Genomic DNA, 18,445 nt, shown 5'->3' on the forward strand with positions numbered 1-18,445 from the left:
TTTGGGAGATTCAGACCACAAGCCTGCCACAGAGCGACCGTGTTGGCCAGTCCGACCACAAGTCATTCAGAGCCTGAGTCACAGGCGCCGTCTCTGCACGCACACAGTGGCTTTCCGCCCAGGCAACCAGCACTGAGGAAAAAGGAGCAGGGCAGCTTGTTCTGTTGACCCCCTGGGCCAGGTATGTGAAGCACCCGTTCGCTGGAAAGCAGCTTCCGCTGATGAACCTTTTCAGGTGGCGGAATTACAGGGACAGTCTCACCCCTGTCCTCCTACCTGAGTGCCATGTGCAGTTTAACCTCAGCTAGCCCTTGTCATTTTGTTCGCAAGCTTCCTGAAAGCTGTGAACAAAGGATGACAAATAGAAAGGAGCTCCTCGGAGAAACGGGAACTGTTTGCGTTATCCCACGAGCAAGCACAGCATGGTGGCGGCCGTCTCGCTCTGGCCCCCTCACGGTGGCCCTGCTGACACCGAGCCCCAGAGCAAAGCACACGGGCCTGCCAGAGGAGTTCAAGTGGAGGCCCATCTGAGCTGGGGATGAAAACTACCCACAAAGACACACAAGAAAAAAGAGGACCTTGCCCGTACGCACAGACCATACAAAGCACAGGCCACTCGGCACATATCTATAGCGACAGGAATGTATGTGCTCAGGGGTGAGAAGGGGCTTGTGGTATGATTTCAGATGTGATTAAATTCTCCTTTTACTTTTCCAGACCTGTTTGTTGCGGCGTTTCCCTGGAAGCGGCACGCTCTCAAAAGCAACGAGGCCGCAGCATCCGCGACAACCTCAGAAGAGCTGCGGTCATTGATTTCCAAACCTTCGGTTCGCCAAGGTGCACAAAATTCCATGTCTACCACTGTCAGCAGAATTTAAATCCACGCAAGGTGGTCAAGGTGGTGAGGTCACCCCAAGAGAGCGCGCCCTTCATTTCGAAAGGGACCAGATAGGATAACGCAGCAAACAGGTAGATGTGCCGACCAGTGGAGCCCTGCTAGAAAAGAGAAAGTCACCTTTTATGGGGGTCACTTACATTCTGCGCAGCTTCTTGTAAGGAGAGAAAGCTCCCGGGGGGATGGACTTGATGCCGTTCTGCTCGAGCCGTCTGCAAACAGGAGACATGTGATCACACATCCACGCTGAGCAGGAGCGAGTTTGAAACACTTCATCTGAACGAAGCCGCTGCTCTGCAACACCACAAAATCTAAAAACTGTCATGACCTTTTCCGGCATCAAAGGAGCTAAAAAATAAAACAGAACGAAGCGGTGTCAACACGCAACAATGCAAATTTACATCAAAAACACAGATGAACCGTAACAATGAAAGTCAGGAAAAGGGCGTAGAGATTGAGTGTATATCTGATAAACATCCCGTCTTAAAAGATTCAACTTGAGAAACACCGTTATTGTTTTGAGTGTCTTTGCACATACACAGAAATTTCTGGAAGCTCATTCGTGACAAATGACCTGAAACGTAACATTGTCGTAGATTTCCGTGAAACAGGAAGCTGGACTGGCTCTTGTGCTCAACACAAATGTCAGTGTTTCGAAACAGTTCTTCTCTGGCTGCTCGACAGGTTCAGCATCTTTAGCTCTGTGCTGTTTTCTGTTTTTCCTTTTAGTGCCATCTCAACCCAATACCAAAATCCCCACCGCAGTCTTGCTGGCAGTTCTTCCCCATTCTGGACTATTTGGAGACTACTTCTTCTCCATGCTGTGTTTAAATTAAAAAAAATATCTCTGCAGCTCTGCTCCTGCTGCTCCACACAGTCCTAGGCTGCTGATACGGAATTTCAAAACCAACTCCCCACCCTGCGACTCCCACTCGCCGATAGCACTGCCACAAAACCAATAAATAAACCATCTCGAGAACAAATGAGTGTTTGAACAGCCTTGGACACACTGTACTACTTAGATGGGTCTGAAACCATCAGCTGCACCCAAGAAACAGGTGCATTATGTGGATCCTACATTAAATTAGGTCTCGGGCCCATACTGAAAGTGTCCCCCCTCAAGCAACACCTCATCAGGATGCCCCCCCGGCCCCTGGCCACCTGTGCCAGCAGCCAAGGTTTGAACGTGTCACAGTCGTGAAGCTGCAGTAAGAGAGACAGCCTTCGGCAGTCGAAAACCCCTTTGCTAATACGAGCAACATTTGGAACATGAGAAAACAGCCATGAGGAGGATGGAGGGTATTTTAGAAAAAGAGTCACAGCAAACTGCGGGATAATTACAGCGTGAAGACATTAGAGTGCGTAACGGTTTGGATCCAACAGCTTTCACAGTTACTTGGTGCTGCAGGAGACAAAGCCTCGCTTCTTACATTCATTTCACTGTTTTATTAGGTACAAAAGTTAATCCTGTGAGCAATAAACACCAGCAGATTAGTCTTTGTTACATTTGGAGATTTTGCCTCGAGGCACTTGGGACTTCACCATTCGAGCACCATCTCTCATTCCCGATTTTCTGTGAATTCCCTGTCCTTGTGTCCACCTGTCTGATAGCACCCCAGGGGCACTGTATGCAGGGGAGAGGGAGATGATTCAGGACCTTTCGGTACCGGACCTCACAGATGGGCTTGATGAAATGCATGTGTGGCTGGCCGAACGAAATTCATACAGGGCAGAAAATGCTGAGGGATTGCAGGCATAATCAGCATCAGATGTGCCTGGAAGGAGCACAGAGGTGTTTGTTCGTTCTCCTGAAGTCCAGTCATAGGCTGTGCCAGACTCTTTGTTCCCTAGTTCAGTCAAACAGGTCCTTAAGGAACAAATTTCAGTCCCGTTGTGACCCTTCAAGAGGGACACCACACTAAAACTGCCCCACCGATAAACAACCTGGAGCAGAAGGACTAACATCCATGGTGTAGCGTACCGGAGGCAGAGCTCACGTATGGCACCAGCGAGGACAACGACTTGCATACCCGATGCGTACCCCGGTCAAAGCGGCTTCTCCTGTTTGTCCACAAGGCAGGGGAGAGAGAAGCTGCTGCCAGACCGACTAGGTCGGCCGGCTCTTCTGTGTGCCCATGAAGAGTGGGTTGGATGCTGGCGTCGCAGCATCTAATTTTCCACTACGCTGAGGCTTTAAGCCCCGCTGTGCTGGAAAAACAGGGATGCGAGAGAGGGGTTCTTTCGCGCCGAGACGAGGCCGCGGCCCCTCGGAGGAGTCTACGCCCCGGGGAGCGCTCGGTGGTGAGCTGAAGCAGACGTCGGCGAGATTAACTCCAGAGCACGGCTGCATGTCTCACAAAAGTCGCCGCCGAACATGATGGATTGTTGCGCCTTGCAAGGCCTCACAGATGATCCCGATTAAGTAGCATGCGTAAGTGTGGATGTCACACTTAAACAAAGTCGGCTAAAGAAAGCTGCTGTCGTCTTAAGTGCTGTTAGAGCCTATTTGTTACCCCCCCATCCTCACCCCTGGCTCCCTTTTTCCTTTTTCCAATCCATAGCTACCAGACGACAAAAAGATATGCATTTCGTGTAAAACGAAACACGAACGTGAACTTTGCTAAATTTCAACTACATGTTTAACAGAGTGTTAATTATTTTAAAGGTCAAAACAACGTTAAAAAGCATTGAGAGGTTTGCAAAAATGCACAAAGCAATGAGAATGAGCGTCCCGTGGTCCGCAGTTGACAACAACTTGGTGGTGAAGTTTGAGAATCGATGTTTTCCATTGATTTTGACGTTAGCGCTCCGTAAATTTGAACTGCGTAATTAATTTTCCGCACAACATGCACAATTTAAATTCCTTGGGTTGCATTGTTTCCACTCCACAGAACACAGTGGAGATTGTTGCGGCCTCCGCGCTGGTTACTTCACCCTATGTTGGTGTATGCGTTTGCACGTCGCTGTAATGGATGTATTGCCATGCGTCTGCGCTTGAGGCCGTCTGCCTTGGCCGCATGTCTGAGCGCTGCGCCAAGAGGATTCTGGTTTCCCCTGTCGGGAGCTCTCACAGCTCAGCTGAGCAGATCCTTGTGGGTAAGGATGTACCACAGGGCATCGTTACCCTGTACCAGCTCAGCAGATACTTGTGGGCACGAGTGCACCGCAGGGCATCCCTTTTCTGAAGCACGGAACTGGACTAATCTTGGCCGGTCCACTGCAGTGAGTCTGCGTGCATTTGTGCATGTATGGGTGTATGCGAGTGAATCTGTCCATGTGCTCGTGTATGTATTGTGTGTGTTCCCCACAGCAGATCATTACTGGCTGGATTTGCAACCCATATCCTGATCAGGAGATCACAGACCTGAACTCACGGTGGTGAGCAGCTGATTAGGATGACAGGATGACATCATCAGCATGTTCTGCGCGCACCCCCCAGTCCCAGTCCTCATGAACAGAAATTAGCAAGAGTGTTTCAATCAGCTAAGAAAAGGAACAATCATCTAAAGTAGCTCATCGGTGGATAATCAATTCATCTCATCACACCCTTCTGCCATTGGCTTTGATTAAATGTAAACGTTCCACACTGTTAGCTATTCATTTCATCCACGGTTACCAGCAGAAAATGGAGATGAGCACGGGTGTGGACGCAACGTACAGCACAGCGATTTCGTACAGTGTCTCCAACAAGAGGAATGTGGATGTGGAGGGAACACAGATGTTGCTTTGGCTTGTAGGAACTCAAGATGAAATTGAGCTCAACACAAGCTCTACACAAAGAAACCCAGGACTGCACCTAGCATAGACGGAACACATCGTCACAGAGGTACAGGCAAACACATAAATGCATGCAAACAGCCACACACAACTGCATAAAAGACACTTTCTACATTCACAAAAGAGCGATTTGAAAGCAGTCCGACGAGTGTGAACAGCAACTTAACAGGGTTCCCACTTCCACCAACAATCACTCATACAAACACTTAAAAAGCCCATAATCACATTAAAGTTAGACTGTGTGGCGCATTTGAACCATGCCACTCTTTTCTGGAGCAGATCACGTGGGGTCGCTGTCTGAGTGTTTGTTCCTTCACAGGGCCCCAGTGTGGGACTCCAAACAAGATGGAGTGTGTGACCTTCCCGCAGTGCCCAATGGCTTGTCTCCTGTTCTCCACCGCCACATGTAATATAAACATGTAAGCAGGTCCACTACATGTAGCACACTGACCATGGGGTGTAGTCCTCTACTGGTCTCACATCACATTTCCTGCAAGCACCCTGTTCTAGAAGGTGGGCAGTGTAGGTAGCACTTTGCTGAAAAGAGCCAACTCTGGAGACCGGGCCTGAAAGTGCAACCTTGATTTAAATATTATGACTTTCAAAGTAGTGTCCTCCGAGTCAGAAGCAAAGTACTCGCTCTCTCACTCCCTTTCTCACTCGCTCGCTCGCTCGCTCGCTCTCTTTGAAGGTTCTTCATTTCAGAAGCAGCGAGTCTTCCCCAGGAGGACCTGCTTCTCGATGGCGGGAAGAGGTGGTGGTGTGGGAGAGGGACGCAGATCAAACATGGGACCCCGTTTCAAACTGTGGACTTGCAACACTGCGTCTTGCTTCAGTGGAGAAAATAGGGCAGTGCTCTCGAAGGTGCCCGAGAGGAACTTTAAATGGATCCTCTCAGAGGCTCACACAAAGTGGAACACGTGGGGGTTCTGCTCTTTACTGGCCTCCCTCTAATGAAGGTGTTTGTTGGAGGTGAAATGCAGTGTAGGATCTCGCAAGGGTTCTTTTCTTCACGGCTCCTTGTCAGGGCATCGCTAACTCAACACCGCAAACGGAAAGAAAAACTTGCGGGGGAAGCGGAAGCGGCACTGTGCTGTGGAGGGTATTTTCACATGGACTGTTTTTAAAGTAGAAAACCATTGACTGATGTTGGAGAAAACTGCGTCCCAACCTCATGGGCAAGATACCAAAAGTTTTAACTACATTATTTCAGTGGATGTCACAGACACCTTGGACAACGTCATAAAAAAAACATATTTAGGAAAAAGTTTCCATGGATTCTAGACATTTAATAATCTGTTTCAGCAAAATGTTAAATAATATGATACAGTAGTGACTTTGGACCTGATTCACCTCTTCATAATGCTGCCTTGACCAGTTCACATGAAGAATTGTCAAAACTATAACAAAGAGAATTTTCAGACCTGCAATTCTTTTGTTACGGGCCCTGCTAACTACTGCACCCTCTGATGGGTAAGAGCTAAAAATGCAGCAGATGTGGAGCGAGCCACATTCACGGTCTGCCACTCTGTGCTCAGCAGAAACAAATGAACAAACTCATTCCTTGTCATGTGTTGATCTTGCTCAGGTGATTAAATACATGTCATTATGATTCATTCATTAGCAGTGACACACAAGCCATCATTAGCAATGCCAATCAGCCCTCACTGAAACACATGAAAATAAAATGCTCGAGAGAAACACTTTGCTCTCTTTGGTGCAAATGAAGGTTCCACGTGATGCATAATGCAGAATATAGAAATGTAATAATAAAAGAAACAGACAAATAATCTGATGCTGTATAAAAGTGTGCAATATCATGCCACTGCTGGTTTAACAATCTTATTGGTCTGCAGTTAAATATAAATTTCTTGAAAATACATGAATTATCAGTTCAACTGCTTATAAGGCGAGGCCTTAGAATCAAAGGTTTCTTCACAACAAAAGGGTTGTTCTCACTGATTAGGCGTTGAAGTGCTGATGGGCCAATGCATTCGCACATCATGAATTTTTAAATTCCTGTCATTTTGAACATCTCGAAGTCATGGGTCTAGAATGGATCTGACTTGTTCTGTGTGGGATGCAATGACAAGCCCTCACTCACATTTCAGCCATGCCCTCCGGCAGGTTGGCTGGGATGGCAGTCAGACCTTTCCCCCGGCAATCGACAATATTGTTGCTGCACGAGCACATGGGAGGGCAGGATCCGGCTGCCAGGCTGCAGGGCTGGGGTGTCGCAGACTCAGAGTGACCTGGGGGAGAGGGAGAGAAGGGGAAATGGTCAGTAGGTGGGTGGGGTCTCACAAATAGTTGGCAAAGCTCAAAGTTGCTTTCTATGGCTGCTTTATCTAAACAGTCCAGCCAAAGATGTCTGGTTACACAAGAGCAACATTAAATTCATATTTGCTGAGAAGATTATAATCAGTGCCCTGTTTTACTAAGTGAAATGGGTTACAAAGATTCTGGTGCCTTTCACAGAGTAAGTTCAATAATGCATTAGATACAGCAGATCAACACTGGTGATCTACAAGGCGAGGATAACTACAGCACTGGTGCGAAATTCACATGCATGATGAACTGAGAGGTGTTCTGTAAGTTCAGATGATCCCCAGCCCTTCGAAGCTGTCAACATATCACGTTTGTTTTCCCGTATGCATCCCCCAGTCTTAGGCTCATTTCTATGAAAGCCACGCAGAAGAACAGCGCGTCTGATACTTCCTAATCAAAAGAGAATTATTACAGACTTTCAAATGGGCTCCTTTGCACTGCATCTCAGAATCAACAGGGACCGGTTTTGATTTTTTCTAAAGCTATGAATATTTGATCTCCTCCTGCAGAGTTCTCGTTTGACTGGCGGCAGCTAGGGGGGCCGCCTGCTGGTTTATTCATGGCCCTGGGAAACTCATCCAGGGAAGCAGGGAGACGGCCTGGAGGCAGTGGGGGAGCAAAGGGGCAGGGAGGAAAGACTGAGAGGAGAGCGGGAGGGCAGACTGGGAGGTGCTGCCCAGGCCAGCCCAGCCCACAAAGCCGCAAGGCTCAGAATATGTTTCACAGAAAGCGTGAAAGTGTGGTGAGGAAACCACATCTCTCTCCAAAAGGGCTTTGGCAGTTAGTTTAGGCCGAGTTTACTGGCCCCTTTGGGAAATGGGATCGAACATGAGATCGCCATAGAAACCTGGGCCTTGACAATTGTCACATCTGATGCACCAGCTGCAGGGGGAACGACAAAACATCTCTTCTGTCCTCTTTCTATATCAATCTCTAATCCATTGTGTATATCTTTTTTTCTGGTTTAATCAATTGCGATAATTTCAAGTATTACACCTTTTTTCTTTGCTGAACACATACAACTGAACAATTTCTGCTGCATGTGTTGAAAGAACAGATGTACATTTTATAGCATGTTTCATTTATTAAGAAATCACATAAATTCAGTCATTATCTGTGTCATAACAGATGAAAATGGAGATGAGGTGTGGGAGAGTGATGCAATGTCTAAAATTCTCTTGCATAATTTTTATGCATGTTTAATTTGTACAGTTTTGATGTATACTAATTGTTTTACAATTAACTCTGTAACCTGTCCAATGAGCACAAGTTTTACATGCACTCTTGAAGCAGTTCACCTAGTTGTAGAGTATAATAAAAAGACTCCTAAACTTTTTAACCAGTGATTAACCTGATGGTGACCTCAGGTGTACCGAGAGCAGAGAGACTTCCACGCTGTGCTGATCTGAGTTGCCACCCAACCCATCTACTGCCTGATGGAGGATGGAGCCAGTCATGTAAGCATACCAGGCTGCTTCACTGCTGCCCGTGTCTGGGCAGAGGGGCAGAGGGGCAGAGTGACCCAGAGCAGCACTATTTTTATCCTCCTAGCTTCTGATTCCTCTCATACTTACCCAGCCATGTTTGGTCAGACAGCATGAAAATGGTCTAATGGGGGCAAAGAGGTCATGTGGGAGAGGCTTTCTGACAGCAATGGTTACGATGGCCAGCCACCCATCAGGCAGCTCTGTTGCTATGACAATGTAGTGAGAGCAAAGTTGTCAAGCAGGGAGGGAGGAGACCTCCAGCATTAACCTCCATGTTCACAACATCCACTTCATCCCCTTGACAGACACATATAAATATAAACATTTTATTGGGTGGGTGGCTTTATTAATATATAATAATCATTGATTTCTTTAAAAATAATCAGCTGCTGCAGACCTGCCAATAACCCCAGAGCCTAGGAAACATGAACCTGCATAAAGCATTGTGTTGACAAGGTGGTTGCGATGAATGTGCAATCCAATTCAAGTCAATCGGAGAGAAGAGAATCACGATCAATGAAGGCAGATGGGGGGAGAGGGGGTTAGCAATTCCCCTGGTGCCACTCATTCCCCCTCCAGCTGGATCAGAAGACAGGAAGCTCTGGAGCAGCATTGCATCGACGCTGGATCCTCTGACAGCGGTTTGGCTTCAGAACTGAGGACTCTCACCCCTCCACCCTGTCAACGCTTCCCTGTGCCGCGACTCACAAGGTGGTCCTGGAAGACAATCTGTCATCAGCGCAGGTCTAACTGTGCAGGCTGAAGGGCTACGTATTAGTTACAGTGCCTGTCATTCAGAGAATGCATCTGGCCTGGTGTGGGTGCTATCGACATCCCTGGCACAGCATCAACTATCCCTTGAGCTCAGATGGAGGAAGAAAGGATAAAGGGGTAACCTCTGCCAGGTGTGTCTTGGGGTTCGACGTGGGGGGCACAGGGTGAACAAATTGACAAACACACAACTGAAGACCTACATAATCTTACTGAACAGCGGATGTTGCCACTAAACGACTTACCCGAGCAGGCAAACTCATGCTTCTGAACCTCGGCGACATTAAGGCCTCGCAGCATCGGCGGTGTGCTGCACTGGGTGAACAGGCCCATGGTGGGGCGCTGGCGCAGCCACTGCGATAGCCAGGCCAGGTGGCAGTCACAGCGCAGGTTGTTGGAATGCAGACGGCTGGCAGTGGGGGGACAAGAGGTGATCAGAGTGTCAGAGGCCAGAAGATGAGAATCGTAGTGCCCCTAGTGCTAAAGAGAAAGAACATCTACTGGCAAATGACAAAACAGCATCTCCTCGGTAATCAGTGCAGTACGAAAGAGTCTTGATGGCAGCTCCAGAGCTGAGCTGTCTTTAACTGGAGGACAGCATCTCCCTCAGTTTCCAAACTCTAAAAACTAATGCCAGAATCTCACCAGTATCGCTTACATTAAATATTGTTATATAAATATTGAACATGTTTTCAGTTTTTCCTCCTCCTTGCCCTAGTGTTTAGTCTTTGTGTCTGATAAGTTATTCTCCTCTAAATAGCAGATGGTCATACACACAGATAAGACGTTTTCTCACGCCTGCTTGATGAGACCCTCGGTGTGTAATTCTAATATATACTGTTTTATCTTAGTTTTTCTGAAGTCCAAGAACAGGGCCTTATTTGTATGTGAACCCACTGAAGAATGTACATCTTACTAATGTTCAGGCAGCAGTGATGAGAAACAAATAAGCACTCAGAGCGCCACATATCCATGGGGTTCACATTCGCCCCCCAGGGTTCTCAGGATACGGGGCTATGCACATACAGCACCGATCTCATTTCCAAAATCATTACTGTCCCCATTCATTGTCAACAAGATTGTCTTTCCACATTTTGCAAAAACCCTCACATTCCAAGAACGTATTATTGAAAATAGGACCAAGAATGTGGTTCGCTGTCTCTCATTCATAAGAGCCACAGAAAAAATAAATAAATAAAAACAGCGTGGGCTGAATTATGGTGACCATTTAAAGGAACCATGCTATTATAATTGTTCTAATGTATCTAATTCAAAATTTACTACATATGCTCTAACAATAGATTTTTTTGTTTTGATTTCAGGGCCATTTGTTCCATGTCGTCTGGAAGTGGGGGGAGGAAATAGTTATTGGCGTCCCAAAATTCCCACAATCTAACTGTGGCCAGTGGCTGTGGTCCAACAGTTTGGGAAAGGCTCTGAGAGCGTTGACATGAAACCCACACTGGTTTTTGTTTGTTTCCCTGTCGCCTTTCAGTGGGAGGGAATATTGGGGCTGTTACCACGTATCAGACGTCCAGGTCATTGACTGCGGCCTTCATAGGGGAAACCGTGGGGACAATGGGGGAGGTTGTTTGGGCTGGTGTCTAGGAGAAGTGGGTGAAGGGAAGGCAGGACCAGAAATAGGGATTGAGTCTAAGTGCGAAGGGGATCGGGCAGAACGTACAATACTTACAAGGTGCGCAGCTTGGGCATGTGATTGAAGCTGGATACAGGGATGGTGCTGATGTTGTTGTTGTTCAGAGTCCTGGAGAACAACAGAGGCAGAGTGGTGAGCTAGAGCTCCAGCAGTAAACTTGTGACCAGAATCTTTTTCCATTTCTGAGAGAGACTATCCCACTCCTGCCGCCACCACCCTCCTGGCCCTACTGGCGCCTGCCCAGACTTGGTTCATCTTCCCTTCGTCTGTCCCTGCGAGAGAAAACAACACCTCAATCCGCACAGACCGCATGCTCAGTGGGTGGAAAACAAAACACATGGAGCGAAGGCGATGCAAACAAGAAAGAGACAGGGGAAAAAGGGACAGAGAGATGGCAGGGCTGTGTGTCAAGGCCTGACTCTGCAGAATTCCTCAGCGCTCTTATAAATCCATGGTAAAAACGTGGAAATTGGGAAGAAACTGGTGGCCATTATGAAAGGTTGGACAACAAAGTGATGATGGAAGTGGAAGTCTCCACTTGCTGGTCCTAAGCACTTCCAACCAACAGGGCTTAGCCTACTTCTGCCCAGCAGTCCCCTGCCTGCCCTTTTGTCCAGATGCTGTGCACATGGTGTCACTGCAGGTGACTGTCAGAGTGTAGCCACTAGTATAAAGGTAGGGTAATCTGGGGAGGCCCCCGCATTCCATGTCTATGCCATGGAACCAAACCTGATCAAAAGAGGCACTGCAGCTGTACGATGTTACTTAAATTATTTCAGTAAACACGCACTTCTATAAATTCAGAAACACATAAAGGTGTTTAGCTGTGTACTTCAGTTGCATTATACAATGCACCTTCTAAATGACATATTATAACATTAGAATAACATCGAAGGGACAATTTCCAGAACATCTTACTCTTCAGTGTAAGTCATTAGAACAATGCATCTCCAAAGCCTGACTGATAAATGTCTGCATCCAAGTAACCAACCAATCACCATATTTTCATCCGATAATGAACATTCCTGATTTTCATTCAGATTTCACCATAGGAATAAAAATGTAGCTGTTTCCACAAGTGTTCTTTGAGAGCAAACAGTCCGCAAGGTGTGGCTTCTCTGGCCTAAGATGTACATCGCTTTGGAAAAAAGCATCTGCTAAATGAATAAATGCAAATGCAAATGTGTCGCACTCGTCCAGGTGTGTCCAATACTCACAGGACCTCGAGGCCCCTCATGGCTCGGAAGGCACCGTCTTCAATGCAGCCGATTTGGTTCTTATCCAGCTGACTGTGAAGAAACACAGAGTGACATGGGCAGCATTACAGATAGCACATACTTAAAGACAGCTGGCAGCATAGCCAATAGAGCTGCTTCTGTTGGACCAAAAGGTTGTAGGTTTGATTCCCATCTACAGCTGTAGTACCCTTCATCATGGTACTTACCGTAAACTGCTCCAGTAACATAAATGGGTAAATAATTGTACCTTAGCACTGAAAGTCACTTTGGAAAAAAGCATCATCTAAATGAATAAATGTAAAAAGGGTCTGCTCTGATTCTGACTATTATACAAAGATAATTATATAAACACAGTCAATATGTATTCATGCACATATACATAGATACATATACTTTCAAAGAAAAAGACACACCAACTCACACATATTCATATACACTTACAAACATAAACACTGACCTCACAAAGGTGCACACGGACACTCGGTCTCAGACAATTAGACAAGTGTACAAAAAAGCAGAACAAACAGATCAATTGACAAATCAATAACACAACATGTACACGTTACCAGAGCACTAAGAGTGACTAATGTATACGATCTATCTCGGCTCCAGATCGCCATTATTTATCTGAAATCTGTAGTGATTTTTGCTAAATGCTTGGCGGGCAGTGAACGCAGGGGGAATTTCGCAGTTTAGCGAGACCAGAGAAGAAAAGGAGAAAGACTTTCAGAGAGTTTACTCCAGGAGGAGCAGGATGATGGAGGTTATCGATCCAGAGCACATCTCTGGGGACCAGTGATGTTCTTAGTCAATGGGAATTTGTTACAAAGAAATGTGTTTTCAATATAATTTCCAATACAGCCCACCAAGCACCCCCGAACTCCATAGGGCTGCTGCAGTGACAAGAGAACACATTGTAATGACCCACGTTACTATGTTTTAGCGGGAAATGTGTTTATTGTAATTGGTTGGATTTGGGTGATGTACGGGGAATATAAGTGGGTGATTTCGTCTGCCAGTAGGAGAAAGAAGGGAGAGGCTGGGGGCACTAAGCAGTCTGGGAAGGTTGGCTTGCTGCGCAGGTCCTTGAGGAAACGAGGTCCTTGGACTGAGAGCATTATTTCCTTGTATGCCGGTGTTCAAATAAAACATTCGAGATGAACACTGCCTGTGCGTCCTTCTTCGCCCCATCCATCCCACGGCGCTGCAAGCCACAATATACTCACAGGTTCTTGATGTCCGTGGCTCCGCGGAAGGCTTTCCGGGGAATGGCCTGGATGGCATTCTCACTCAGGTCCCTGCAGGAAGTGAGTGAACATAAGACCAAGTGATCTGTGTGGTCCTACAAAGAACTCAAACGCACACACACACACACATACTCTGTGTGTGTTTGCCCACATATGAGGCACACAAGTTGCCAGGACAACAGTCAAGAGCGTATTACAAAGTATTACTCTGTCTTTCTACACATGTCGTCAAAAGCCTTTCTCACACAAGTTTCAGCACGCAGACCACTTCCAAACATGGACAGCAGACGTGCTGTCGGCTTCTCTGTGCTGTGTTTATACACAGAGGTTGGGTGTGTGTGGTCGTGGGATGTAGCTAAAGGCAGCCTTGCCTGTAACATGACCCACACACTGAGGTTCACAGAAAAGACATGAGGAAGTAACGGGAAAAAACAAGCCAATGAAACGGACTGCTTGGGAGACACCATTTATCAAGGTGACACTTTATTTGAACCATCAAGAGACTCTGCCACTGTAGCAATGACTAGAACAGTATCATAATTACCCCACTGTCCATTGTATTCAGTGTAAGAAATACCTTAACAATCCTGCAATGCAATAATATGGAAACCAAACACTCTCACAATTCATGAACGCACTGGAAAATCAAACCACACACAGTTTTACACTAAGGCATCAGTTTTTCAGGGGACCAATGTGGATTTGAAGCTTCCACTCTAAAAAGAAAAAAATGGAAAAAATATACACACAGCGTGGCTTTGACAGGGACTCTGCTCTCATTATGCCAGACAAGGTTGTCTGGTGTACAAAGGCAGATCACACCTGAAGTAGGCGGCACTGGAAGCCAGAGCGACAGAGACGGATTACTTCTGCAGGACCCCGCTGGTTGTTGGCAAGGCCTCCTGCTGTTCCAGTCTGTCTTGTATTGAGTTTGAAGAAATTGTGAAGGAGAGACAAGACAGGGAAAGGAGTGGATTGCGGTCTGTTAACGCCCAAGTGTACGGCTGCACGTGTGTGTGTGTGTGTGTGTGTGTGGGACCACCAGTGCAGTAGAGCAAGGGGCTACAAAACGGGATGGTCCATCTTTGAAATGACAGGATGTGGTGAAACGAGCAACATGGGCCCCCTCCAGTACTGTTCACAGGCTCTGAAAATGACCCAGGCATCGTTGGGGGCCAGAGAACATTCCAGGGGGGGTCCTGGGACACTAAATCAAGTGGCGTCTCCAGGCTTCCAGCACCGCTGCCCGATGACCAGATTGCATCGCTGTCATGGTTTTGGTTTGAGGTCGAGGACTGTGGGCCTCTGCACGGTGCCCCTCCCACTTCCACCCCCTGCCACGGGAGTCAGAACTTCTTCGTGCTCACCATGTACCAGACGAGTGGAAATGCAACGTCAGCCTGCCAACTCTTTGAGCTTCCGCCTAATTTACACATCGGAAAAAGCAAAAGAAAACAGTGCAATTTCGATGGAGGCCGGAGTGCAGATGGAGCAGGGTAGGGTTTCCCAACTTGTCCAGCATCTTGTTAAAGCTCACAGGGGCCTCTTCTTTCCCAAGCATGCTGTGTCACGTGATACCACCACCAGCACCACTACCACTACTACTTGCCTCTCCTTCTCTACATGCGGCGGGAGGAAGCCATTTCAGGGGAAAATCATATCTCGAAACAAGATCGAGGCCCTTGACAAATACAAAATCAAAATTATTCATAACATCCTTTGCCCAGCTGGGCACATTTCACTTAACCGTCACTTCAATGGAACGGCTAACTACGTTCATTCTATAAATTCAAAATTTAGAGCATGAAACAACTAGTTAGCTACATTTGTTGAATACTGATGCTCAGCTACTGTTAAAACCACTTTTATTTTCTCCTACCAGTGCTTATTGGGGTACTTGCCTGTTAGTATATGCATATTGCTTCTGATCCCCTTTAAACAATGTATCATTTGTATGACCCATGTTGGGCAGTTGCAAAGAAACATTTGCAAAATGAATAAATAAAAGAAACAGATTCAACAGCCATACATGTGAAAAAAACAGTAACAATAAATCTTAAATGTCTGCACTGAAAAATTATTATTTTATTGTATTGTATGCAATAATGTTAATTTCATTCACTGCTTAAACAAGATATGAAATCAAGTAATCTATCTGATATGGAGATGGTTAGAAGATACTTTTAATTCTTTTTAAAGTCCAACAAACAGAAAGAGTTGAACTTGGAAGAAAAATCACTTGTATGCTTAAAGGACTCCATAATAATAATAATAATAATAATAATAATAACAACAATAACAACAACAACAACAACAACAACAATAATAATAATGATAAACGTAATCTTTCGTTTTAAAATTGTTCTCACCACTAGACTTCCGAGTAATAAATTCAGCCACCCCACAGCTTGCTTTGACCAATGATTTTTTTTTTTTTTTTCTTGGAGGACATTAAAAAGCCATCAGTGTTCCATAAGTTTACATTTTAGTTCAGATAGATTGTCTGTACTAACCAAAATGACTTTACTGTATGTTACACAATGTAGCTTGTTCTTCATTTCAGTAGACTGAAATATTGTTTCTTGTGTCTCAGTTGAAATGTCTCCAATTTTCAGAAAATCTTTGTCATGTGCAGGGCTGAATTTCAAGTACTTTCACTAGAGTAACCAACACTTGGCACCGAGGATGACCAAGCTGTAACTGAACACAGCGTTCAGACTCCAGCAGAGTCTCTGACTGGGAACAGCAAGTCTACTGTCCTCCGTCTGCTGTTCCGTCACTCGCTGTTACTGGCCACAGCGCACTACGTGTGTTGGAAAATAACGGGATTACCATGTGATCCAACAGAATTTACAATATTTATGGTATGTATACCATATACAAATTTCTTTTTTACAAACTGTCTTACAGGTCACATGTGGCCTGCAGACCATGTGTTGAACGCTCCTCTAACAGCTCGAGCCCCAAAGAACCCAGTTTACAGAATCATATCCAAACACATACACACAGCACCCGAACCCCACTCAGCTACATAAACTCCAACAATCCATCGCTCACGGTCCCTGATGGGAGCACTGGTTTTCTTTATCGAACACACATTGACCTCGGGCACCATTTCCGCATTTTCCCAACATTCATGGTGCAGATGGCACTCTTCCCTGCGGCAAATTCCAACCAGCAGACCAAAGCCTGAGAGTGTTGCCGTCCCTGAGCGCACAGGCAATGTGGCGAGAAGTAATCGGTTCCCGAGGACCCGAGGAGCAAAGTGGGCCCTGGGGTTATCAGATCTCTACACTGAAGGAAAGAAGCATGCAGACAGCACTAAGGTACTTGGGTCACCCCCAGCACCCCTCGCCCACCACCCTCCCCAAAAACAAACATAATCTTGGCAAACTACTAATTGCTTGTCGGAATTTCCTGAGGGGATGACCCGTTCACACAATGTAAACAGGGTGGTCTCACAGGCAGACCCTTGCCAGTCAAATATACCCATGGGGCAGCTCATGGTTTCCCCTACTTCCCTTTTGCACCCATGGGCACTAAGGTCCCATTGTGCTCCATTATCAGCATCCCTAAGGCTGATACAAAACTCTGATGCCAAATTTTGCCACGCGACACAAGTGCGGTTACAGCTACTAGCCATTGCCCTCCACACTCACTGTTCTGTTTCTCCAGCATCCAGACAATCTTTACAAACCACGTTCTCCCCTATCCCTGCTTGTGCTTCTGTGATATTCACAGTATCATTCAATGCTTCCAAACAGCTGCTCATCAGAAAATGTGGCTGGTAATTCTATAACCTTCTTCTACTGGCCATGAAATGCATAGCCATCTGGTGGCACAAGTCAGACAAAAAATCCAGGGACCAACAGTTAAATCTAGAATAACCAAACAGGCCTCTGGTGCTCTCCCATGTGTTGCAATGGTCGGTTCGGGTTTTGGGGGTTTTTGGGGTGGAAACTACCCTGGAGATCAGCTCAAGGGACTGTTCTGTACCATAGTATTTCTCTGTAGTTTCTCCATCTCTACTGCAGTGCTCACACCATAAATTAGACCAATTAAAGATAATGTGGCAAAATGTGGTCAGATTGTGGGTCTGGGAATGGAGAAATCTGGAGATGTTGCTACACAACTGCACTCTGTAGACCCTGAGGAATCAGCTCATTTTGTTTTACCAGGAAAATGAAACTGGGAGGATCTTGTGTTTGTGCCACCCTGCAGTATGTTGCCTGCTTGCCAGTTGACAGGGTGGACGTACAATCTGGTGGTGGGTGGGGTTAATTGAAAGGACCACGTTAAGGGTCACAGCTCAACTTCCCGAATGTACTACCCTGTGTGTGATTGTGCGATACCAGGAGGGGGAGGCTGACCAATGCATACAGATGTAGCATTCACTGACTACTCCCTGGGTTAATGACAATCTGGTTGATGGCATCACTAGCTCACAGACATCTACATGACATGTGACTGAAAACTCTGTTATGTGGAAGGGTAAATTCTGTACACTTCCTGTAGGAGTTGGGATGGGGTGGGGGTGTTTGCCAAGGCCTTAGAAGAAAAAAAACTCAAGCAATCATGTTTGGTGGAAAGACAGTGAACTGAGGCCTTTGTATGGTAAATATTCCTTAGGCCACCACAACCAGGTGGCAGCTGTGTGCCAACTAAACGATTTCATGACAGCATTACACTCTATAATCCCTTTATACAGCCCACTGACAAATTCCACCGCCGTACAAGGAGTCGGCTCACCAGGGGGTGGGACTGCAAGTGTCATGGGGGAATCGTAGGGGTGTGAGTGGATCTATCTCCCTAGCTATCCATGCTGGAAAAATTGAGTTGGCAGGGTTCTGGGAGACAGAGACCCATCTAGAAGGGCTGGAGAAGGGGACTGTGGTACAATTGTAGGAGACCTTGTCGCACACACCTCCTTACCAATTAGTTCCGATGGCCTCTGTCACACTCGCATGCACAGTCCCTCAAGCTGAACTCTCAGGAAACTGCATCAATCAAAGTTAAAGAGTATATTGAAGGCTGCAAAGGACATC

At 46.4% G+C, this 18,445-nt stretch overlaps 1 protein-coding gene across 2 annotated transcripts in view; it reads right to left on the minus strand.

The window, feature by feature from the left end:
• The window catches only part of LOC108924720 (slit homolog 1 protein-like), an 80,940-nt gene that overhangs the window by 21,832 nt on the left and 40,663 nt on the right, over positions 1–18,445 (minus strand). For both annotated transcript variants that reach the window (XR_003797544.1, XM_029250184.1), the window contains exons 5-10: positions 13,380–13,451; positions 12,133–12,204; positions 10,952–11,023; positions 9,504–9,667; positions 6,777–6,924; positions 1,036–1,107 (exon numbers count right to left, since the gene is read on the minus strand). Coding sequence is in view for 1 of the 2 variants with exons in the window: in XM_029250184.1 (XP_029106017.1) it covers positions 1,036–1,107; positions 6,777–6,924; positions 9,504–9,667; positions 10,952–11,023; positions 12,133–12,204; positions 13,380–13,451 (600 nt within the window). In the remaining variant the exon portion in view is untranslated. The remainder of the gene's footprint in view (positions 1–1,035; positions 1,108–6,776; positions 6,925–9,503; positions 9,668–10,951; positions 11,024–12,132; positions 12,205–13,379; positions 13,452–18,445) is intronic.

This window comes from Scleropages formosus, chromosome 3, assembly GCF_900964775.1.
Source record: "Scleropages formosus chromosome 3, fSclFor1.1, whole genome shotgun sequence".
NCBI lineage: Eukaryota > Metazoa > Chordata > Actinopteri > Osteoglossiformes > Osteoglossidae > Scleropages > Scleropages formosus.